The 25636-nt window shown below is 51.5% G+C and overlaps 1 protein-coding gene across 1 annotated transcript; it reads right to left on the bottom strand.

The window, feature by feature from the left end:
• Positions 1 to 731: 731 nt before the first annotated feature.
• On the bottom strand, positions 732 to 25081 carry LOC144330569 (SH3 domain and tetratricopeptide repeat-containing protein 1-like). Its single transcript, XM_077942759.1, has 12 exons — positions 25045 to 25081; positions 14137 to 14246; positions 13932 to 14048; positions 12005 to 12115; positions 10600 to 10708; positions 9901 to 10081; positions 9730 to 9778; positions 8576 to 8725; positions 5868 to 5990; positions 5006 to 5162; positions 3848 to 4044; positions 732 to 1118 (listed from the first exon to the last, which is right to left on the bottom strand). The coding sequence occupies exons 1-11, from the start codon at positions 25079 to 25081 to the stop codon at positions 3941 to 3943; spliced, it is 1248 nt and encodes a 415-aa protein (XP_077798885.1). The 3' UTR covers positions 732 to 1118; positions 3848 to 3940.
• Between the last annotated feature and the right edge of the window lie 555 nt (positions 25082 to 25636).

Here is a 25636-nt window from a genome sequence, read left to right as displayed (position 1 = left end):
TTCCAGGGACTGGGATGAGGGCCAGGGACCGGAAGGGGAGGGGTATGTGGGGATGGCTTGGGGGCAGCCCAGATAAGGCTTTCAATACTGGGCAGCAGCATCTACACAGGCAGAGATCCCTGCATCTCACTTCCCGCAGGGCTGACCAGTGGACAGAGGTGGGACTGGCCAGGCTCAGCCCAACCAAGTCTGGGAGCAGAGGACACTGAGTGAGGGATCCCCGGGGCCACCCTCACTGGCCTGTGGCTCTCCTGACACCACAAGAGAGGTCCAGGAGCTGACCTTGGGTCCTAATGGGGGACACCTTCCTGGCTGCAGGCTGGCAGGGTGGTGTGGTGGTCAGTGTACTGGGCTCTGCGTCTCCGCCACTACCTGCTGTGTGACGATGGGCCAGACACCTATCCTCTCTGTGCCTCTATTTCTTCAATGGCAAACAGGGACACTAGCAGCCCCCACATCCGGGCACAGTGGCCTGAAGGTTAAAGTCAAGGGCGGCACGAGACCTACAGCAAAAGCTCTGAGCAGGGAGGGCAGGGAGCTGCCCAGATAGTTCCACCACCATCTCCCCTCTGGCCACCGAGGAAACCGAGGCTCATGGTGACCTGGCCCAGGTCTGTTGGACTCATGGTCCTTCTCATCCCCAAGATCAGAGGGCTGCCACCAGGGAAGGAGCTGGCCCCTAGACACAGCCCAGGAAGCACACAGGGAAGGATGCCCTGGGGACTTCGGTAGGTTATTGCAAAGAAAAATTTATTGCTATTTGAACCCTGCTTTCATGCCCCATTTCCCAGAAAATGAGCCACGGGAGACACCAGGAGAGGGAGGAGACCGTCCTCCTTGCACAAAACCCACACCCTCGGATGCTGTCCTCAGCGAGGGTGGCTGGGGGCCAACCAGGGGGCCCACCCGTGGAGTGGCAGAGGAGGCAGGTTGACCCTGCGGACGTTGAGCTCTGTGGCGAAGGTCCTGGCCTTCTGGTAGAAGAGGAGCGACTTCTCACGGTCCAGGAGGAAGTTGTGGGAGACGGTGGCCGGCCGCGTGTAGATCTTCAGCTGTGCCTTCTTGTTGCCCAGGTCCACGGCGGCTGCCAGTGCCAGCTGGTAGTACTCAAACGGGTCCTGAAGGGGACAGGTCATGCTCAGCAAAAAGGGGACTCGGAGCCCGTCTTCCCAGAGGCCCTTGCTGTCTCCAGGTCATTCCACGTGTCCAGCCAATGCTGGCTCACCCCATGAGCCCCGAAACCTGTTACACTGCTGTGGTCTCAGCTGCAGGAAGTGGGGACGACCCTGACACCCCTGGAAGCCTTCCTGACTGCCCCTACGCCCCACTCACCACAACCGTCCTGCCCCAGTGCCACCCTCTCCGCAGGCAGTGGCTGCTTTCCCCATGGGCTGAGGTCAGGGCAGATCCTGCCTGCTCTGAGAGTTCCATGCAGGACCCGTGGCTCCGAGCCACAGCAGGGGCACAGCGTTGAGTGACCCAGGCTCCCCTCTGGCCCCTGTCCATGCTGACCATTTCCAGGCCCTCCACGGGACAGGCCAGGTACAAAACCATCTCACAGGTGTCCTCTCTGGCAATGTTCCCTGAAATATTGACGGAGTGTGACTCCCCAGACATCCACTCCCATTTTCAATGCATCTTTGGCCCAAACTCACCATCCCTGGGTTGGGATGCCGCCTCCCAGACCTCCTCCTTCACCCTCCCATCCCCCACCCGGCTTCTCCCCAGGCGCCTCCTCCACATGGGGGTCACCCAAGGAACCTCTCTGAGACCCATGCCTGGCCTGTCCCTCTTTACCATCTCAAGATGGCTCCCAGGGTCAAGGACAAAGTCCAAGATGCAGCAAGTCCATTCCCCCACTGCCCCGCCCCACACACGGAGCAGGGGCATGAGAAGGCCCCGAGTCACCGCCACTGCTCATCCAATGCCCCCGGCCCAGCCGAACACTGGACTCTGTGCTGGGTGCGTGGCTGAGCCTAACGTCCTTGCTCCCAGTCTGAGGGACCTGGGAGTAAACACTGACCACACAGGGTGGCTCAGGCTGTGGCAGAGGGAAGCCCAGGAGCCTGTGGGGGGTCCAGGAGGCCCCAGACTCAGCCGGGGGTGGAAGGCAAAGGCTTCCTGAAGGGGTGGGGGCATCCCAACTAAACAGGAAGGAGCCAGCCAATGCATGTCTCTGCATGTGCCTGTGCGTGTGCTTGTGCGTTTGTGTGCCTGTGTGCATGCCTGTGTGTGCGTGTGCCTGTGCCCGTGTGCATTTGCGTGGCCATTTCCATGTGCCTGTAGTGTGTGCAACAGCTAGTGAGTGGCAGGCTGAGCCAGGACACACCTAATCTTCCCTATTCCAGGGCTCACTCTCATGTGTACACTAAAGGGGACCCCATTTTAGAGGCAATCGGCAAAGATGCCCATTTACCCCGCCTCTCTGCCAGCCTTCCAGGCCCCATGCAGCCCGGCGTTTTCTCCTACTCCTCTGGGCCCTGGGTCCAGAGCCTCCTATACAAGGAGGAGGGTGTAGCCTTGGAAAGACAGCCGCCCTTGGGGAATTCCAAGGGGGCCTCCCTGTGGGAAGCTGGCCTGCACTGACAGCATAGTCACGATGAGGCCCAGAGGGCTGTGCATGGGAAGGAGGTGAAGGAGGCCTCTGCCCCTCAACCCCAACCGTGGACTTTGGCCTCTCAGGTACTACTTGGCCCTTTCCTTCCTCCTGGGCAGGCGGAGTGGGCGGCAGCCTTGACCAAGAGAGATAAAGGCCTCTTCTGGGAGGCCCGTCCCCCTGGGTCCCAGGCCAGCCCCTGAGTGGTGAGCAGCGTCCCTCTGGGTCTGACACTTGGCACCTCCCTGTCTGGCTGGGACTTGGGAGGCCACAGGGACCACTTCTGACCACCAGGTGTCGCCAGCACTGGGCGGGGGCCACCCGGGCAGCCCCAGGCCTGCGGGTGGGGGATACGGGGCGAGGTCGTAGGGCTGCCCCAGCTCCTCATGTTGTTCTAAGGACCCCAAGATCTCGGTCCCTGGACTGGAGTGCCCTGGCCCCTCAGCCCATAAGGAGCACTGATGCGGTGCCGGTGCGATGCTGAGGAGGGGCGGTGCCTGCTGGGCAGAGGGGTGGAGACACGCCAGGTCTGAACCTGACAGTCCCAGCTCTCCACCCCTGCAGGGCTGGGGGCAGAGGGAGCACAGCACCTCCGCTCCAGACAGACCCGACCCAGCAAGGCCTCAGCCTGGCTGGCTGGGGCCCCGCCCCACTGCACCTGCACTGAGCTGGGGTTTCCCTGTCTGTGAACCCGATGGTAAGACACTGGTCCCACCCCACCCTTCCTGGGTGATGTGAAGGTTCAAGGTGTCTCGGGACTCCAGGAAGGAGTTGCTCAATACAGGCTGGCACCCTAGGCAGGCTTCCTAGAGGAGGCGCCAGGATTTGGGTTGGATCTTGCAACGTGGATTCAACGTCAAGATGATGTGGTCCTCCGAAATGTCCTTCTCCTGACCCTGTTTTCTTTGTTAAATGCAACTTGACACTTGACTGTCAAGACTCAGTTTTGGTGTCACCTCCTCCAGGAGGGTCCCCCTGACTACAATCCGCCTTCTTTACCCAGAGGCCACCATTGCCCACTCATGTGTCAGCCTCCCTGGCTGAGACTGAGTTCTTGAGGGTGGGGCCTGGCCAGCTTGGGAGCTGGGTTGTATCTGCTAACATTGCCGGTTCCTCCAGCCGCATGCAGAGCTCCAGGGAGGCCACTGGGCCATTCCTAAGGTAGGCTGGAACCCAGGCCTCTGGGGTCTGGGTGGAGATCCCACTCCAAGGGGGCTGGGAACACCCCGAGCCCTGCCCCTCCCCACCCACCTTCAGGTCATAGAAGATGATGTCACCGACCACCAGGTACACCTTCACGTAGTAGAGGGTCTCCTCGTCGAACTCCAGTGGCGAGTTGCAGAGCTACAGGGCCTTGAGGTAGAAGTGCTCCGCCAGCTTGCCCTGGCCCAGCTGATGGTGCAGGGTGGCCAGGCGGTGGTAGGCCACGTGCTCGTTCAGCCCGTCCCCTGGGGTGCAGGCCAAAGGGGCAGGTGTGAGGAAGTGGCTCCCTGGGGCAGGGAGGGCACAGGCCCCTCAGGAGCAGGTATGCACACCCCGGGCAGCACCTGGCTTGCCTCCAGGCACCTGCGGTCACCTGGGCAGCTCTGGCCAGTCGCTTCCAGGTTCCCAGACTCACTTTCCCATCTGCAAAGCAGAACTAATAAGGCCTGCCCCTGTCTACTGTGAGGCTTTGGCAAAGTCGGACTTGGATGGCCCAGCTCTGTGCCTACACATAGCCACCTGCCTTGGCTCACTGGTTTTAACCAGGGGAGCCCAAAAGCCATGCAGTCCAGGTGCTCCCGGGCAGCCCGGCTCCAGGCAACCCACAGACGTGACATCCGACTCCTCCTGCGTGTGTCACAATCACAGCCCCCTACTTTGGGGAGTCAGCTGCACACCTACTGTGTACTGGGCCACGGGGCACAAGGTGCTGGGGCAGGCGGCCTGCCTAGGGTTCCCTGTCTCTGGAGGGGGACAGACGACCCTGGCACAGCACCAGGGGATGCCCGGCCTTAAGGTGCCGACTGCTGGAAGGAGAACTGGGATTTTATCAGCCAGAGAGCCGTGTGGTTGATGAGGTTGGGTAGGGCACAAGAGAAAGGGAATGTGCCACTCAGCCTGGCACATACAGGGACCAACGAGATGCCTGGCATGTCTGGAAGGCAGAGGGCACACTGGGCGGCCCTTGTGGTCAGCAGCGGGAACAGGCAGAGGAAACAGAGCTCAGTCAGGCAGGGAGCTCTGCACTGCGTGAGACACCTCGGGCCGTGCCCCACAGCTAGACGGGGAAGCCAGTTGGGCAGATCTGCCTGCCTGGACAGGAGACCAGGAAAATCCAGCAGCTGTTTCAGCTCCTGCCCTGCAGACCTGGAGGCTGGGCTCTGGCAAAGTGTGGGTCCTGGCAGGGGGGGTGCTCAGGGGACTTACCCAGAGTGATGCTGGGTGCTAGGGCCATGTAGGCAAACTCCAAGCCGTCCTGGGGCTTCTCCAGTGTGGCCAGGAGTGCCACCAGCTTGTTGCACAGCTGTAGCTGCAGCTCCGCCTTGCAGTTGCCCGTAGTCACTGCCAGGGCCAGGACCCGGTCCTACCACACAGGCAGGTGGCTCAGGTTTCCCACAGCACCCACCTTGCCCAGTGCCCTCCTCAGAGCTCAAACATGTGCTTGGAGCTTCCCACGCCCCAGCTACCCCTGCACCTCCACACAGCTCTGTGCTTTGGGATAACACACAGTTCAGACACCCAAGTTGGGGGCTGAAGAGTCACCTGAGGCCCATCCAGCTACACCCAGCAGCCTCAGACCAGCCTTTCCCACCTGGGCACCAGGGGGTCTGGCTGGGGGAGCCAGCACTCCTCTCTGCTCTAAAAACACCGCATTTATCTGTGCCCAGGGCTGAGCCACACCGTGAGCTCAGAGGAAGGGAGAAGCCGTCCCACTTCGGGGTGCAAGCAGACCTGGGCCTCCCACTGACATGCTGTGTGTCCTTTGACATGTCCCTGTGCCTCTCTGAGCCTCAGTTTCCTCATCTGGAAGATGGGGACAGAACTTCCAGCTCATGGTTGCTTGAGATCATCAGGTACAAGGGTAGAGCCATTGTCACATCCAGGCCCCAAACGTTTGTCCCGGGCAGGGGCATGGTCAATATCATTCCCGGTGAGATCACTTGGAAACTAAGCATGTGCATGGGTGGCCCTGCCCCCAGGTGGGAGGCCTCTGCCCTGCCACACCTGTGCCTCAGCCCTCCAGGTGCTCCCCTGAGGCCCACCCACATCAGCCCACAGGCCAGCTCACCCGGTAGAAGCACACGGCTTTCTCCCGCTCCCAGGCCCCATTGAAGAAGATGTCTCCAGCTGCCTCAAACAGCTCCAGCCTCAGGCTGGGGTCGCCTGTGTACAGGACCACATTCTGTGCCACCTGAAAGGAGACAGAAGTTCCCTCAAGACCCACACCTGGCGAGGTGGCCACGCCCACCTTTGCCAGCCTCCTTCCTCTCACACACTGCAGGTACACCTGAGCATTTTTCAGGCTCTGTACATTAGGGATGCCCCCACCACTGGCGTGAGGACAATGAACTGATGCACCTGAGTGCCAGGAGGTGACTGAGCAGCTGCAGCCCAGAAGCCCGACACCCGTGAATCCTACCACCAGGGCTAGGCCTAGCCCACTCCGCCTGTACTCAAACCAGTCTCCGTGGCCCCCAGATAGCTGGGAGCCCATCCCCTGGCTCCTTTCTGTGTTGCCACATCCCTGCCACATCAATAGTGTTTGTGGGTGGGCCTGGTCCCCTCTTGGCCATGAGCTCTTGATCCCTCTCCTCAGCTCAAGGAGGTATACAGCAGGTGCTCAATCACGAAAGCTTCACCAGGCTGGTGAGCTTCACAATTTGTTCCAGATCACACTGTGTTTGGGAAAGCCTCTGAAAACAGCCACTATGATAGATTCATTTTGTAAGGAGATGTGCCACGTGTCGCTTGGAGCAAGTTCTTCTGTGTGTTAACTGAGTGATCACATTATTTGAGCATGTGCTGTATACCAGCAGGTGCTGGGCACTGTGAGGGGCCGCGCCTCTGCCCTCAGGGAGAAGATGCTGGCCACTGGGGGAGGATGTGCAGGAACCAGTTGGAGGGAGGGAAAAGGCACACAACAGGTGCTCAGCAGTGGCTTAGGAATGAGTGGATGGATGGATGAATGGATGAGGAGATGTAGACACATGGATGGATGGATGGGTGTGTGGATAGATTAATTTTGGGATGGATGGATGGATGGATGGATGGATGGATGGATGGATGAATGGATGGACGGACGGATGGGTGGATGGACGGACGGATGGATGGATGGATGGATGGATGGATGGGTGGGTGGGTGGAATGATGTATGTATGTCTGCATGTATGTATGGGTGGGTAGATAATGTATGGATGGGTGGAGGGTAGATGATGTATGTGCATATTCATGGCTAGATGGTGGATAGACAAATGTATGGATAAACCAATGGACAGATAGATGAATGGAGGGATGGATTAATAGGTAGAGTAGTGGGTGGATGGATGAATGATGGATGGATGGATGAACAGTGAATGGATGGATGGGAGAAAGGATGGATGATGGAAGGATGGATGGATGATGGATGGATGGATGAATGAATGGGTGGATGGATGATGCATGGATGGAAGGATGAACAGGTGGATGGATGGATGATGGAAGCATGGATGGATAATGGAAGCATGGTTGGATTGATGGATGGATGGATGAATGGATAAATGGATATGTGGATGGATGATGGATGGATGGAAGGATAAACAGGTGAATGGATGGATGATGGAAGGATGAATGGACGGATGGATGGATGAACAGGTGAATGGATGGATAGACGGGTGAATGGATGGATAAAAGGATGGAAGAATGATGGATGGATGAATGGACAGATGGATGAATGGACAGATGGATGAATGGACAGATAGACGGATGATGGATGGATGGATGATGGATGGATGGATGGATGGATGGATGATGGATGGATGGAAGGATGAACAGATGAATGGATGGATGATGGAAGGATGGATGGATGAATGGACGAACAGGTGGATGGATGGTGCCTGAATGAATGGATGATAAAAGAATGGATGAATGATGGATGGATGGATGGATGGATGGATGGATGGATGGATGGATGATGGATGGATGAATGGAAGAAAGAACAGGTGAATGGAAGGATGAACAGGTGAATGGAAGGATGAACAGGTGAATGGATGGATGCTAGAAGGAAGGACGGATGGATGGATGGAAGGATGAGCAGGCGAGTGGATGAATGACGGAAGGATGTATGGATGATAGATGGATGGATGGATGATGGATGAATGGATGGATGGAAGAATGAACAGGTGAATGGATGATGGAAGGATGGAAGAATGGATGGAGGGATGGATGGATAGGTGAATGGACGGATCATGGATATATGGAAGATGGTTGGATGGATACTGGAAAGATGGATGGAAGGATGGATAGAAGGATGGTCGAACAGGTGAATGGATGGACGAAGAGGTGAACAGAAGAATGATGGATGGATGGATGGATAGAAGGATGAACAGTTGGATGGATGATGGAAAGATAGATGGAAGGATGGATGGATGGACGAACAGGTGAATGGATGGACGAATAGGTGAATGGGTGGATGGACAAGTGAATGGATGGATGATAAAAGGATGGATGGATGATAGATGGATGGAGGGATGGATGATGGATGGATGGATGGATGGATGGATGCTTGGAAAGACGAACAGGTGAATGGATGGATGATGGAAGGATGGAAGGATGGATGGATGGATGGATGGAAGGACCCACAGGTGTATGGGAAGACGACGGAAGAATGGATGGATGGATGGATGGATGATGGATGTATAGATGGAAGGATGAGCAGGTAAATAGATGATGGAAGGATGAATGGATGGGTGGATGGAGAGTCAACAACACAGGGGTCCTCCTGCATCCCTTGCCACTCACCTGGATGTACAGGTCCACCAGCTCGCTCTGCCGCAGGATGTAATAGATCTTCCCTGCTTGCAGCCAGGCATGCGCCTCCTTCTCTTCCTTCTGAAGGTCAATGAAAATCCCCAGACTTCCTTGGTGTAGTCCAGAGTGGATTTGCAGGCCCTGGAATCAGACACAGGTGTCAGAACAAGGGTTCTCATCCTCCTGGAACCAGTCTGCCTCCTCCCGTGGGTCTGGTGACAGATGAATCTAGAATGTGCGGACTGGGAACGGCCCTCTTGTGTGTGCAGTGTTCTGCTCTTCCCAGGCTGCTGGGAGGGCCAGGGTGAACACACATGGCATGGAAAAGATGAAGGACATCCTTCAGAGGGAATCGAGCATCATGCTGCCCTGTGGCAGGAGGAGTGTGCTAGTCCATCTCCCCTGCCTCCCAGACATGACCTGTGTCTTCTCCAGACGCACCAGGAGCCGTTAGTGTTCAGAGGCTATCTGGGCCGATGGTTCTCAAGGTGTGCAGGCATCACAGTCACCCGGAGGCCAGTCCTTATAGCTTGCTGGCCCTGCCCACAGAGCTTCCGGCTCCACAGGCCTGGGGCAGGCCCTAGAACTCCCACTTGCCACAAGCTCCTAGGTGACATGGATGCTGTTCTACTGGTCCAGGGACTACACTTTGAGAAGCATGGCTCTAGCACACTGGCCCATTTTCCTTCTGTGAACCTGAGACCAAGACTGGAGGCAGTCTCCCGGGTCCCCATGGAATCTGGCTCCTTCCCTGCCCTCTCAGTAAGTCCGACACTCGAGGGGGTGTGACTGCAGCAATGTCACTGGGCCCTGTGGGTGGGGTGGCCAGGGCCATGGTTACCCCACCAGGTCAGGATGCTTGGGGGAAGCCGAGTAGGCCACATATGGGACGTGAGACCTTGAAACCCTGTCCCAGGGAAGCAGGTGACACAACTGGCTCTGTCTTCTGTGGGAGAGAAGCCACAGGTGGCTGCTGTGGTCACATTTAAGGGGACAGATGAAGGCCAGGAGTGAAGATTCGGGGCAGGCAGAGGTAGAGGACAAAAGCCATCATAGTAGGAAGAACAGCCCAGAGTGCACATACTGCCTCTGCTGGGGTTGAGATGACCTTTGACCCAACAAGGGAGGCTCAAGCTGGGACTCACAGGCCAGCAGCAGCCCTGGGACGACCCCAGGCCCACCAGCTCAAAACATCTGATGCCAAGGAACCAAATGGTCAAAAGGAGAGGGGTTGCTGGTGTCCTGGGCCAGCTTCCCTTTGCCCCCCTCCCTGTCCTGCCCACCCCCACCTCCACCACTGCAAAGCCAGCCCTTACCGCTTGGTGCCCAGGGACAGGTAGAGTTGACTGATGGTCTCCAGGAGCTGCCCCTCCAGCACCTTGCCGGCCACCTTGCAGGCCAGGGAGAGCTGGAGCTCATGGTAGATGACACACTGGGCCTCGCTGGGCATGACGGTGCTGTAGAAGTAGCACAGCCGGTGGACGGCCCGCAACTGGCCTGGGCAGAAGACAAAATGGAAGACGTTAGTCTCCCAGCATCGAAGCGAGGCTGGCTGGGCTCGGAGGCCCCTGCGCCGTGCTTGCCTCTTTCACACCTCTGTGAGCCTGGGCCCCATAGGCGGGGAGACTGAGCGCAGACAGGCCATGCACCCGTGCCAGGGCAGACGCCGAGCACACAGTCACATGGGCACACCTTGGTGCAGAGGCTCATGGTAGAGGCCAGCCTTCTTTACAACTCCCAGGGCCGAGGTCCTGGCCAGGCTCGGCCCCTGCACCAGGCCATCTATTTCTGCTTCACAAAGCCCCTCAGGCCAGGACCAGGGCTGCCTTCAGCCTGAGCTGATGAGGCCAGGGGCACAAGTAGCCCCTGTCGCCGATGGAACGCTGAGAGAGCAAAGCCAAGCGTCATGTCTGCCACACACGGCATCATGTTGGGGGAATGGGGTTCAAAGCCGGCCCCTGGTGTTCCCACACATGCTTCTCTCATGCAACCAGGCTCCCAAGCCACATGCTCACTGGCCTCTCCCAAAGCCAGGGCGCTGGGAACAGTGGAAAGCTTCTGATTTTCTAGTGCCAGAAACATTCCGGAGATTAACACAGGAAACCAGGTACGCCGAATGGACATCTGTTACACACGCCACCCAACAACAGCTGAATACACAGTCCTCTCGAGCACCCAGGGGACATTCCCCATGACAGACCATGTGCCAGGCCACAAAATGAGCCGCAGTGAATGGAGAAGGACTGAGACCGAAGCAGAGGTGTTCTTCAGCTGTACTGGCACGAAGCTGGAAATCAACAGTGAAGGAAATGTGAGAAATTCAAAAATATGTGGAAATTACACACTCCTAAACAACCAGTGAGTCAAAGAGACCATCAGGGAAACTGAAAACTAATTTGAGAAGAATGCAAACAAATGCACAGCCCGGGCCAGCGCAGTGGCTCACGCCTGTCATCCCAGCACTGTGGGAGGCCGAGGTGGGAGGATCGCTTGAGTCCAGGAGTTTGAGATCAGCCTGGGAAACATGGTGAAATCCCGTCTCTATAAAAAAATAAAATATAAAAATTAGCTGGGTGCGGTGGTGCACGTCTGTAATCCTAGCTACTTGGGAGGCTGAAGCATGAGAATGGCTTTCACCTGGGTAGAAGTTGCAGTGAGCCAAGATTGCACCACTGCATCCCACCCTGGGCATTAGAGCAAAATTCTGCCTTAAAAAAAAAAAATAGCACAGTGTATCAAAAATTCCAAGATGCAGCTAAGGCAGTGCTGAAAGGGAAATTTATAACTGTAAATGTCTACATTCAAAGAAAGAAGAAAAATCTCAAATCAAAAACCTAACCTTCCACCTTGAGAAACTAGAAAAAGAATGAACTAAACCCAAAGCAAATAAAAGGAAGAAAATAATAAACATGAGAGTGGAAATGGGAAGTAAAAATACAGAGAATGGAAAAACAAAAGAGATAATCAACAGAACCAAAAGTGAGTTTACTGAAAATAATAACAAAATTAACAAATCTTTCACCAGACTGACCAAGAAAAGAAAGATGGGACACAAATGACTAAAATCAGAGACTGAGCTCCATGGCTGACGCCTGTCATCCCAGCGCTTTGTGAGGCCGAGGTGGAAGGATCGCTGAGGCCAGCATTCAAGACCAGCCTGGGGGAACATGATGAGACCCCATCTCTAATAAAAAGAAATAAATAAAAAATTAAAAACCCAAGTTTCTCAAATCAGAAATGAAAGAGGAAACATTATTGCCGACCTGACAGAAATAAAAGGATTCCATGAAAACACTACGAACAACTGTAGACCAACAAATCAGACCATCTAGACACAACAGCCAAGCTCCTAGAAGGACACAAACTACCAAAAGTGACTCAAAAATGACCCCGAGTAAGCATGTGGGGTAGCAGCCCCACCCTCGGTCTCCTCGACCGTTCAGCGCGGGGTGGGGAGACAGGAAAGCATGATCCCCGTTCCCTGGCCTGCATTTCCAAGTCTGAATCCCCCAGCACCCCGGGGAGGGCCTCCTAGGAGGAGGTGGCACAGGCTATTATGCCACAAGCAACCGGAGGCTGCAGTGGGGGCTGGGGCGCTGGATTCCTGGAGGGTCTCCTTCCAGTCAGAGAATGCCCCTGGGGAAGAAGCCTGGGTCTGAACCGGGGCCCCTTCACACGGTCCTTTCCAAAATCTCATCCCTCCTAGGGCCAGGAGTGGGTGCCAGGCCTGTGCTGGGAAATGGGCAGATTTGGCCACAGCCCCTGGGACTCTGGTCCAGGCCACAGGAGGCATCTCTGAGTGGTCTCACTATGCCATGACACACCGCTGCAAGGCAGAGGGGACCCACAACAGTATCCCTTGTCTCGGCCATTTCCCTGGACTCAACTTCCTCATCTATCCTCTGCGGCCTAGATTTCAGACAGCCCTGCACACCTACTGTCTGTCTGTTCACTGCTCAGTCTGCAGTGACTGTTCGATAGCACTCCATGGCTCCCCAGTGCTCTTGGGGAAAAGGCCAAGCCACAGCCTAAGGCCCCAGGCCCTGCTTAGCTCTCCAGAAGAGCTTCTCACCATCAAGCACCCAAACCACCCACTCCTAACTCTGCACCTCCCTGCATAAGCCCTGCTCACTCACCCCCGCTCACACCCCACTTATCCCCGCGCACACTTCCGCTCACTCACCCCAATCACACCTCCGCTCACTCACCCCACCTCAGTCATCCCCGCTCACGCTCCCACTCACTCACCCCATCACACCTCCGCTCACTCACCCCCACTCACTCATCTCCATTCACACTCCCGCTTACTCACCCCCACTCACACCACCACACCCCACTCATCCCCGCTCACACTCCTGCTCACTCACCCCCATCACACCTCTGCTCACTCACCCCCACTCACTCATCCCTGCTCACTCACCCCCATCACACTTCCGCTCACTCACTACCACTCACTCATCCCCGCTCTCTCTCCCGTTCACTCACCCCCACTCACCCACCCCCACTCAATCACCCCCGCTCACACCCCCTTCATCCCCGCTCACTCATCCCCACTCGCTCACCCCTGCTCACACCCCACTCATACCCGCTCACACTCCCACTCACTCACCCCCATCACACCTCCGCTCCCTCACCCCCACTCACTCACCACCACTCACCCACACTCGCTCATCCCTGGTCCTTCACACAGGCTACACCACCAGCCCCTCCCCCACCACCTATTACTTGACTAAATCCTCTCAACCCTCTGGTCCCAGACTAAAGAGGCTTCCCTAACCCGGGGCCAAGTGCTGGCCCGCCATCACACCACTTACCCTTTTGTGGCTTCTCTGGCCTAAAGCTCACATTCCCACGCTCAGTCCCTGCCACCCGAGGACCCCACAAGCCCCATTTGTGGGTGGGGCCTGGCACACAGTGCACAACGAGCTGCTTTTGCATGAACTGCTCTGCGGCTTTGGGCAATCACCCGCCCCGTGTCCTCTGTGAAGTGGGATGACAGGTGCGCAGGCTGCCAACATACCAAGCAGATAACACGGGCACAAGAACCGGCGTTCACGGCCTGGCTCATGGAGGGACCCCAAGTCCCAGCTCAGCAGAGCCTGCCTTGATCCCAGGGTTATGGCTAGGGATTCCCAGCACGCAGGACTTTCCGTGCTCAAGGCAGCATGGTCCCTGGGCAAACTGGGAAGAGCTGGCTGCCCCAGTAGGGCAGACAGCCTAGCCCTGTGTGGGAACCGCCTGTCTCCAGGGCGCTTGCCAACATCTGCTGCTGGCCATGACTCAGCACTTTCAATGGTGGAAAAACCACCACTTGTTTCTGAATCACAAACCCCAGGTGTGCCCTAACCTGAGTGGCCCCGGAGGGCGCACAGGAGGAACCGGGGCACTCACTCTCCACATGGCCCATCCCCACAGTGACCAGAAGGGCCCACTCATAGTAGCCCTTGCCCTGCTGGGCCGGACCCTGGTGGGTGCAGAGGTGGCCCAGCTGCAGGAGCACGTGGTGAAGTCCCGGCCACACTCCTGCAGGGCAGCCTCGATAACAGCCGCACGGCCTCCAGGAGGTAGTGCTGGGCCATGCTGCTGGCACCCGCGTGCAGGCACAGGGTCCCGAAGTTGGCCAGCACCACTGCCTGGTTCCTCCGCTGGCCCAGGTCCTGAGCTGCCCGCAGGGTGTGGTAGTAGCCCTAGGCTGCCTGTCTCGTCCGGCCCAGCAGGGCAAGGGCTACTATGCCTTCAGAGCCACGTCTCTCTCTTGTCATCTAACCCATTTAAACTCTCCTTTCAAACTCTATGCCAGACCTAACCACTTCTCACCTTTCTCATCATTTCCAACCAGGTCCAGCCCTCATCATAGCGCTCTGGGTTACTGCAAAAGCCTCCAAAATCGCCAGGCACAGTGGCTCATGCTTGTAATCCCAGTACTTTGGTAGGCCAAGGTGGGTGGATCATCAGAGGTCAGGAGTTCAAGACCAGCCTGGCCAACATGGTGAAACCCCTTTACTAAAAATACAAAAAATTAGCCAAGCATGGTGGTGGGTGCCTGTAATCTCAGCTATTCAGGAGGCTGAAACAGGAGAATCACTTGAACTCAGAAGGCAGAGGTTACAGTGAGCCGATATCGTGCCATTGCACTCCAGGCTGGGTGACAAGAGCGAAACTCCATCTCAGAAGGTTAAAAAAAAAAAAAAAGCCTCCCAACCCACGTCTCTCCTTCCACCTTTCACCCTGCCCTGCATTCTACCTTCCACTCTTAAACATTTCAGAAAAAAAAAAATTTATATCCACAGAGAGAGAAAGAGAAAGTACAAATGGGGTGAAATGTTTGGGGAATCTGAGGGAAGAGTATATGGGAATTCTCTGTACTATTTTTGCAACTTTTCCATAAGTCTGGAGTATTTTGAATTCAAGAGTTAAACAAAGAAAAAACAAAAACAAAAACAAAAATAAAACACTGTCTCCCTTTGTGAACCCATCCTGTCTTTCCCTTGGCAACTGAAGGACGCTCTCAACTAACACATCTATTTTTTCATGAACACTAAAAGAACCCTTGCCTAGTTTTGACTTTCTGTGCTTGGCAGTAGAAGTGTGTGTGTGTGTGTATTTCATATATATGTGTGTGTGTGTATATATGTGTGTGGTGTGTGTGTGTATATATAGAGAGGGAGAAATACATATGTGTTTATATATATAGTATATTTACATTGGTAATGTATATAAATATAAATATATGTGTGTGTGTAGATATATATAATACATACCCCATAGCCTGTCCTTAACCGGTTTTAAACTTAGTCGGAAAAACACATACGTAAGCAGAGAATTTCAAAACAATATGATGAATATTTTGATCGAGGGATGTGTTGCTATGGAACACGCTGCTAAGACACAAAACCTCCTAGATGGGGCAATGAATGAACGAAGTTTTGCACCTATAGACACCCCCTCTGATATCACCTCAAACGTTTATAGTTATATGCTTTTGCTTCCCCCAGGACCTCTGTTTCATAAGGGTTAGTCCTAGAGCCCAGCGAGTTCCTACTACAGCTGGCACACATATGCCATTCAAGAAACAGTGGTTGAGTGAATGACGAGTTAAGAACCATTTGTCAGCCAGTGCCCAGTAACATAACATGCACTGGTATGCAAATTATATTTTTGTTGAAAACAAGGGCAGGATCACAAATTATCTTTCCAGAGAAAGCAAACATCAAAAGCTTCTTTACCCTACTAAAGCACGTTCTAAGAAGCTCCCCTTATATAAAAGAAAACCCCCTCATTCGTTATCAATGGCATGTAAACCTAATAAGCCTTCACCTCTGATGACATCTCTTCCATCCCCAGGGCTAGATGAAGGAGGTTCTGGAAACCCTGGTAGTTGTGAAGGTGGCTCCCAGCTCTGACAGTCTTGAACCCTGTGGGCGCTGGGGTCACACAGCAGAACAGAGGGAAGCATCATCTGGCTTTGAATATGTTTGAACCAGAGATGGCAAATAGGCTGCAGCCAAGTGAAAACACCAGAGATTCATGGTGGCCACCTGAGGGGTTGTGCTCTTAAAAAACAAAAATTAAAATTAAAAACTAAAAAATTAAAAAAGGAAGGGGTCAAGAATCCATCAGGTCTGACTGAGATGTGTATCAGTGACTAACACCCCGTATGGTAAAAGTACTCCCGTGCGCTTTGGGTACTCACAGCTGCAGCAGTATTCAAAGGCGTGTGCTTCCCTAAGACTAAGCCACGGGAATACCCCCCCAGCAACACTGCCAGGAGAAACGTCTCACATGGATTTGGCTAGAAATACAGTTGTCTTCAACAAATTAACACTGAATACATCCTGACTTATTAGAGCCTGTGAGAATGACATTCTCAATGATAACAGTTATCACTACAATCTCCAAACATCTGTGATCCTGCAAGGAGGAACTGTGACAGCGCAGGCCATGTGTCCAGACTGCTTCCCAGACTGCCTGTTACAGAATAAAAGAAATGAAATCCCCCCTAAGAATGTCTTCACTCACATTTAGCCAGTTGTTCCTTTGTGTGCATCTCTGTGCTAAAATGGCCATTCTTCCCCACAGCCTGAAGTCATACGCTAAAATAAATGAGACTCACATGAAGCCAGAAATGTGCAGATGCCAAGGAAACCAACACAAACGAAATGGGCTGGAGAGTGTGGCCAGGAGGATGGTACTTCCCAGGAAGCAATTACTTCATCTCTGCCCATGAGGCAGGCAGCTGTCACTGTCCCCCAGGCCCACGCCAGCCACTCGAAGTAGGTTCTAACCAAACTACCTCCAACAATCAACATAAATACACCACACAATTGGCTTCTGAAAGGACACCTTGCAACCAACAAGAAACTGTAAGCACAACTTTGACAAACTGTGCAACTAAAATCCTTGGAAAGGGATCAACACTGCCACATTTTGACTCAAATACTGTTTCGTGGTAGCACTGCAATAATTCACTGAAACAAAAGAATGAATGAGGAATATGTTTATATAGGAATCAGAAGAAGCTTGACTAATCATTTAAAGAAATAGGTCAAGAAACTGCTAGGTTCAGATGCTACCGTGAGACACTGTCAGGGCCTTAGGCAAATTCACTTCTCTTAGTCCTGTTTCTAGGTTCATCAAAAATCAGCTTTGGACTAGGGAACCTGTTGCTTTCCAATGCCTTCCTTCTGCGATTCCAGCCCAGATTTTAGGACTGCTCTCCCACTTGGTATATGAAAGCATTTTCTATGTATAATAGCAAGAGTACATTTCTGTGTTGAATGCGGTTTGGGACCTACTCTATGAGGCAGAATATCATCATGTAATGTTAAGCATCATGACAAGGCGTACTCTAGATAAGGATAACACATAAGACGTGGCCATACACCTGTGCGTGCCTGGCAGGGAGATGGGGAAGTCTCATTTAATGAAGCCGGGGTGCCTGTTGCACCTTAACATCCTCAGTCCACATCAAGTTCACAACGTTCTTCTGACATCCAACCACAGGTATCACATACTTTTCCATACTTTCCACCCAAGATTAAAATATGCAGAGCACCGTGATAAAGACGCCTCCATCCCCAGCGTGTGGGCTCTCATTCTGTAGAATTACATACTTTCGGGGAAAAATGGTGACCAGGTTGCAGCGGCAAGCAAGACTGGGCTCCGTGGGGACAGCAGACCCTGCAGCAGCCACCACTCCTGTCGCCACAGTCTGATGCAGCTGCAGAGAAGCTGTGGCTGAGGCCATTCACTTTGTGAGAGAACCGCACAGGAGGGAAAAGCTAGGGAAGGTAGGGAAGAGGGCAATGTCAGGTTTCTGAGCCCAAGCCAAGCCATCGCATCCCCTGTGACTTGCACGTATATGCCCAGATGGCCTGAAGTAACTGAAGAATCACAAAAGAAGTGCAAATGCCCTGTCCCACCTTAACTGATGACATTCCACTACAAAAGAAGTGAAAATGGCCGGTTCTTGCCTTAAGTGATGATATTATCTTGTGAAATTCCTTTTCCTGGCTCATCCTGGCTCAAAAAGCTGCCACACTGAGCACCTTGTGACCCCCACTACTGCCCACCAGAGAACAACCCCCCTTTGACTATAATTTTCCTTTACCTACCCAAATCCTATAAAATGGCCCCACCCTTATCTCCCTTCACTGACTCTCTTTTAGGACTCAGCCCGCCTGCACCCAGGTGATTAAAATGCTTTATTGCTCACACAAAGCCTGTTTGGTGGTCTCTTCACACGGACGCACATGACACGCAGGTGCAGAGCCAGGGAAGGCTCTGTGATGAGAACAGAAAGGAATGCACGTCCCTGTACACACGCTCGGATTTTATGACAATGTGCGCAGGGGGCTGAACTGGATGCCTGAGAACATTCCTCCAAGTTCCTTTGCTGGTTTTCTAAATATTGGTGTAAAATCTGAACTCAGAAAGTTTTTTTAAATCGCTTCAATCAACATCTTTGTCTGGTGCTCAGCATCATGTCTACATGATCATCTAGAAAACCAACTTCAGTTCTAAGGCTCACGTCCTCCTACAAAGTCCCAGGGATTTTACAAGGGAATGCACCTCTCATTCGCATCAAGAACACACATAACTACCATTAAAGAAATGCTTAATTTGCTTACACAATTTTTTAAACACCCAGATTTGAAATACAATAGAGAAGACAACTTTTTGATAGCTCTGCTTTGCAACAGGGAACTGCAGGTAGAGAAAATAACCTGCCCTGATTTCTAACCAGTCAACCACCTGTCTTCCCTGGCTGCAGTAGGAGCAATCTTCCTGAGCTCAGGATGAAAAAGAACCCAGCTGGTTAAGGGACAGATAATCATCAGTTCTCAGCAGGCCTCCCGGGTCCTAAATCCCCATGTGATACGTGGAAGTAAAAAGCTATCAATGACCAAGCATCTGAACGCTTATCCCACCTCCCCATCTGCTTCTCCTGCCATGCAAATATAAAATTAATAAGCCTGCTATTAGAGAACAGAGTTGGTGCTGCATCTGACTTCCTAAAATTACGGATAATTACCAGCCCACAATGGCTTCTAATCAGATTTGAGTGATCCCTTAGACAGGAAGCTAAAGTGCCTCAGCCCTAAACTGAGAAGAAAACTGAAACTGGAAGGCTCTAGGTTTGATTTTTTCCCCCTTGTTCTAAAGTTGCTGTTCCCGAATCTCCTTCTACTGTCTTGTTTATAAAATGTATGAGAAACAAGGAAATTTAAAGACACTATAGAAATGGCCACTTTTTCTAGGTACAAACTTTGTGAACATGATTTTCAGCTGCTGGGCTTTTCTCCACAAACTGTGAGCCTGGAGTACATTTTCTCCCTCGTGGTTACACATTCAGAGTCAGGGAAAGTGGCTTTAGCAATAAAGAGGGGAGTGCAGTGAGAAGTGACCGGGCACTGAGAAGGGCAGACAGGGACTCCACCTCAGTGGCCTGCAGCATTCCTGGGCCTCGGACTTCACTTTTCTATCTGTACAAGGGATCTAAAGGCCCGTGATTCTAGAACACGACAGCTCTTCATACACACATACGCAAACATCACACGCCTATGTGAAAAGCTGTGACACTTGGCTGATTTCCTGAAGAAGTTGTCTTGTATCATTTCTACTCAAGTACTCCACCTCCTTCCAGACAAGTATCTGAGGATGATGGCCTATCCCACAGCAATGTGTGTAACCTCTCCTGCTTACGATCCCTGTTCACATAGCATTTTCCAAAAGCATTTGGTGTGAAGTGACAGAAGAAAGAAGAAGAAGGTTCTTTCAGCCCATTCATTCATTCAACAAATATTGACTGACTATCTATGTGTCAGGCACTGGTGATATACCAGGGAACATACAGTTTTGTAGGTAGAGACAGACAACCAAAAAGCATGTTCAAGAGTGATCAATGCTGTAGAGGAAATACACCAGAAAGTAGGAAAGAACAATACCCCTAGCCACCCTACACTGGGGTGATGCTAGCGTTACAAAATGGAAACAGCAGCCGGGCGCGGTGGCTCACACCTGTAATCTCAGCTCTTTGGGAGACTGAGGCAGGTGGATCACCTGAGTTCAGGAGTTCAAGATCAGCCTGACCAATACGGCGAAACTGTCTCTACTAAAAACATAAAAATTAGCTGGACGTGGTGGCACACACCTGTAATCCCAGTTACTCAGGAAGCTGAGGCACAAGAATCACTTGAACCTGGGAGGCAGAGGTTGGAGCGAGCCGAGGTCACGCCACTGCACTCCAGCCTGGGTGACAGAGCAAGACTCTGTCTCAAAAAAAGTAAAAATAAAAATAAAATGTAAACAGAGAATAAGATACCAAAAGAAAGAACATGAACGATTAATTGTAACAAAACCCTTTGTAAGCTGATACTTTCCTTCCTGGATCCTTGTCCCTTACAAATGGAAAAACACGGCGGGTAGGGGTAGCATCAAAATGATGGTGATGTTTTAAGATGGCTTTGGGTTGCAGATGTCTGACAGCCATACTCATGTACTTCAAGGAGAAAGCTCTAGCTCTATAAGCCATCTGGGCAATGGTTTAATGTCTTTTTTTTTTTTTTTTTTTTTCCAGAGAGTTTTTAAAATACAGGAAAACGTGTGTGTTTATTTGGCTGCTCTGTGCCCGCACACGTGCAAACTGTGCTAACAGGTTTTTCCGTGTTTTCCTGAATTTGCCAGCTTGCCATAAACAGGCTTCCATGTCTTAATTGTCTATAAGTAGCACAAACACCCAAAAATGCAAATCAAGACAAGCTGTCCCTTCAACGGCTGCTGCCATGATGACAGCGAGCGACAACTGGCCAAATCAATACATGGAGACTGAAGCTGTCCGGCAGACAGCACAGGGTCCACTGCTTTTCCCATAGCATTTAAAGAAACAAGCGGAAACTGCTCTCCACACAGGACAGACACGTCCTTTGTCCTTTGAATAAATGCTGCCAATCCCCAAAATACTTTCTCCATCACACTATCTATATAGAATTCAAGTTCCTTCCAATACCATAAGTAACGCCAGTGATAGACTATGTTTAGCCATAAGGACCCATTAGCATTGTTTTTCCTCTAAAATGTTGAAATAACAACATTGAGTGAGCACTCACGAGGTGCCAGGCTCTGAGTTTGATCTCGCTGAGTTCTCATTGAAATCCGGTAAGATCAGTACCATATTCTCTCATTTTTCATAGATGAGGAAACTGAGGCATAGAAAGGCTAAGTAAGTTGTCCATGGTCACAGGTTATTTAGGAACTTTTCTCCAAACTTTCAAAAGTTAACTACTGCCACTATTACAAATGAGTTTCTGTTTGTTTGTTTGTTTTGGTTTCTTTTTTTTGAGACAGGGTCTTGCTCTGACCAGGCTGGAGTGCAGTGGCGTGATGATGTTTCACTGCAGCCTCGACTTCCCGGGCTCAAGTGATTCTCGCACCTCAGCCTCTCCAGTAGCTGGGATTACAGGCATGAGCCACCACACCTGGCTAATTTTTTAATTTTTATTTTTTGTAGGGATGGGGTTTCACCATGTTGCCCAGACTGGTTCCAAAGTCTGGGCTCAAGAGATCCTCCCAGGTCGGCCTCCCAAAGTGCTGGGATTACAGGTGTAAGCCACTGTGCACAGCCCTACAAATGTGACTTGTACAAAGTCAGAGCAGTGAGCAGGAAGAGAACAGAAACTTCAGTGAGTCTCCTGGCTGTTGCAACACCATCTCCCTCCTCCATACCGTAATGTGTCTACACCCACCAAGCTCCTAGACGTTGAAGGCAGGCCAGCTCAGAGACGAAACAGCAGTCAAGAAAGAGAAGATGGAGACATGCGTCCTGATTTCAGCTCGAGCGTGCATCTCTCCCCTGCAGCTGCACAGGCAGTAACCAGGAGCTGTGAGTCTGAGGCAGTGTGTTTGGTTCCTGGCAGGTAATCTTTTGGGAGACCATCCCATACAATTAGTGTTACACTTCTCAAAAAGGAAGTGTGACTTTTATAGAAAAATCTATTCCATTTGGGAGAAAGGTCTAATAAAACCCCAAAGGGTAATACAACAACAAATTAAATTCATCTGTCCAAACTGAAATTCCAAAGCCCTCTGGGCACACGGCTGCTTTTCTGAGCTAAAATTCAGCTCCAGCTGAGAAACAGGTCAACTTTCCTAAAAAGATTTCTTTTTCACATGCCTTCAATAAAAATTCCTTTCCCTCACTTGTCATTTTCCAGATTTAATGGCTCTGTTGGCCTTCCTCTTATTTAGACCATGAGCACTGACTTCATGTCTGCTACGGCTGGGACTCCAAGGGAGGCACCCTAGGGAACACAGATGACCGCAGCACAGCGACACCCTCAAGGAGCACACATGGGGAAGGCAAGATGATACAATCGCAGGCTTCACACACAAACGAACTTGGCATCCATACCCCGTCCCATTTCTAGAAAACAACGATGCTGAGTCAGTAACATTTACCGAACAGCCTGCAGTGTGGAGGCAGGCACGAGGGGGCTCCATGCAGGGAAGAGCACCTTCAGAAGGGGGCATGCAAGCAACGTGGAGGCAGGAGACACCCCCATGCACAAGGGCCATCCCGGGGGCCTGCAGAAATGCCCATGCATCTGGGAGGACGGAGAGAGGACAAGATACTTAAATGCTCCAAAATGAATAGAAGCCTCCAAAGAACCTCCCCCAAAATGGGGCAGGAATTTACAAAAGACCAAACCGAGCATGCGCAGTTACCTGAGCATAGCGCCACCAGAGCGAGCTATCCAGGAAGAAACAGGGTCACTAGAAGCCTGAGCCTCTACTCCCAGCTCTGCAACTCATTCACCCTATGACCTTGGTGAAGGCTCTTAGCTTCTGTGAGCCACAAGAGAATCACGGGAAAACAGAAGATATGAAAACTGCTCTGCCTTTTTCACAGAACTGCTGAGGGAATAAACTCAGATAATGGACTTTAAAATTCTCTGTGAATTACGAAGCAAAATACAAACGCATGACATCATTCTTACCATTAACAACAGCACTGTCAAATTAAGAGCAGAGTTAAGACCACAGCATTTTCCACCCCCCCGACTCCCGAGAGAAATAGTGAGTCCAGCCGATGTATTTGGGCAACCCCAGTATCTAGGCTTTGAGAGCCTCAAACAGCTCATGAACTCTGACAGTATCGCTCCAGTCCAGTGCTCACTAAGTTCTCCAAGAGAGCCAACTGACAGAAAATACTACAGCTTTTTCAGCTGGGCTTGAAGCCCTCCAAGCTCACAGCACAGCTCAACAATGAAGAAGAGGTTTTCTGCCACTAGACTCAAAAGCTGGCTTTTGTAGATTCCCATAGAAAGAACATTCAAGGCCAGGCGTGGCGGCTTATGCCTGTAATTCCAGCAATTTGGGAAGCCGAGGCAGGAGGATCACCTGAGGTCAGAAGTTCAAGAACAGCCTGGCCAATATGGCGAAGCCCCATCTGTACTAAAAATACAAAAATTAGCCGGGCATGCTGGCGGGCACCTGTAATCCCAGCTACTTGGGAGGCTGAGGCAGGAAAATAGCTTGAACTCAGGAGGCTGAGGTTGCAGTGAGCTGAGATCATGCCACTGCACTCCAGCCTGGGTGACAAGAGCAAAACTCCATCTCAAAGAAAAAAAAAAAAGAAAGAGCATTCTTTTTTGCTGATGTTAAATTTCCTGTGCTAAACACTGAGAAATCATGCAACACTGAAATCCTGAAAAACATATCATAAAAAGCATTTAGTGACTGAAAAGGTATTCAGTATAACCTGTAACAGTGAGTTCCCCTCCTCTTTCCAGCCAGATCCACTAACGCTGTGACCCTTAACAATTCTTTCCCTAACACAGAGGAAAATTAATAGGACCACTTACCCCTCTCAGCTGACAGCTAAACCACTGCTTCTCCCTGGGCTCTCTAAAGATGGCCTTTACCCAAAACCAGGCTGCAACAACCCTGTAGATGTTGACTAACAATTTCAAAATTCCCATATTCTTTGTCCACTCCTAAGGAAGATGAACTAAAGCCAGGTGTCTCCAAGTAAGAACTAACAGAGGCCTTAAACATCAGATGGCCCATCCCCTTCTTTGACAACCGGGGGATCTAAAGCTGAGCTTATGGAAGAAAACAGCCTGTTTAGTAACAAAGCGAAAACCAAAGCCTAGTCACCTAACCTCTGGTCCAGAAGTCCTGTGACAATCCAGCACCCATAAAGGATGAGTCTCCCTAACCAGAAACTCTGAAATCCACAACTTTTTCAGTGCCGACGTGATGCTCAACGAAATGTTCATTGGAGCAGCTCAGATTCTGGATTTTTGAATTCAGGATGCTCAACCAGCAAGTATAATACAAATATTCAAAAATCCAAAAATGTAAAAAAATCTGAGACACTTCTGGTTCCAAGCAGTTTGGATGAGGGATATTCAACCCGCATTTTTTTTTTTTTTTCCTCTAATGAAGGAAATTAAAAACGAGGCCCGAGCAAAGTCATTCACTCCATACTAAAGTCATTCAATAGTTTAATTAGTACCCATTTAAAGTTAAGTGCTACCCGCAGATATTTAAAAGGATGAAAACATACATGCCTATAATCCCAGAACTTTGGAAGGCCGAGGCGGGAGGATCACCTGATGTCAGGAGTTCAAGACCAGCCCGGCCAGCATGGTGAAACTCCATCTCTACTAAAAATGCAAAAATTAGCCAGGCGTGGTGGCACACACCTCTAATCCCAGCTACTCGGAAGGCTGAGGCACGAGAATCACTTGAACCTGGGGGGAGCACGTTGCAGTGAGCTGAGATCACACCACTGTACTCCAGCCTGGACCACAGAGCAAGACTCTGTCTCAAAAAAAAAAAAAAAAGAAAGAAAATTAATTTAAATTGTGTTTTCACATGGAGCCCATGTTCCCAGAACACAAGCCCTGCTCTATGCTCCAAGGGCACACAGGGTGCCCCTTTATCTTAATACTTACCACATTCCATGGCAGCCATTGGCATGTGTCTGTCCATCGCACTAGACTTCCTGTGCATGAGGCAGGGATCATATATTATTACCTTTCTGTCCCCAATGTCTGGCCTAGAAGACACTCAGTAAATGATTACTGAACTAAGTCAGATACTAAGACATTTTAAACTTGTATTAACAAAATTGATTCAATAAGTCTGCCAATGCAGCGTTCATACCACACAGCTTGAATCTCAACCTGCGGATTCATCTTGTGTTCTGCTAGATTATCACCTATTAACATTCAGGAGGCACCTAGTATGTGCTGGGCATTACTAATTGCTGGGGACCTAGCACTCACAAAACAACATTCCTTGTTCAAAGAGAAGTCTAGTATAAAGAGGAATAGAAGGAACAGGCTAGATTGATGAGAGAGCTAAGAAAAGGACAGGGTGCCGTGAGAAGCACCTGGTCTTGTCTGGATGGTACACAGTTAACGAAGTCTGAGTGCTTCATATAGCATAAGATCATCTCCTCCAAAGAAGCTAATGAAGCTTTGATTCCCCAGTACCAGAAGTCACCAGAAAGGTGCCCACAGCCACATGCTTAGTGTACGAAGT

Source organism: Macaca mulatta, chromosome 8 (genome assembly GCF_049350105.2).
Source record: "Macaca mulatta isolate MMU2019108-1 chromosome 8, T2T-MMU8v2.0, whole genome shotgun sequence".
Lineage (NCBI taxonomy): Eukaryota > Metazoa > Chordata > Mammalia > Primates > Cercopithecidae > Macaca > Macaca mulatta.
The sequence above is the reverse complement of the archived record's forward strand: the minus strand, read 5'-3'. Positions and strand labels throughout refer to the sequence as shown.

Bases quoted from the DNA above. Each gene is read 5' to 3' on its own strand.
- LOC144330569 (XM_077942759.1), bottom strand. From the start codon at position 25,081: ATGGACAGACACATGCCAATGGCTGCCATGGAATGTG. The intron at 10,082-10,599 runs GTGAGCATGTGG...TCTTCTGCCCAG, and splicing joins CCTGGCTTTGGGAGAGGCCA to GCCAGTTGCGGGCCGTCCAC. The intron at 5,991-8,575 runs GTGAGTGGCAAG...GTCTCCTTTCAG, and splicing joins TGGTGGACCTGTACATCCAG to GTGGCACAGAATGTGGTCCT.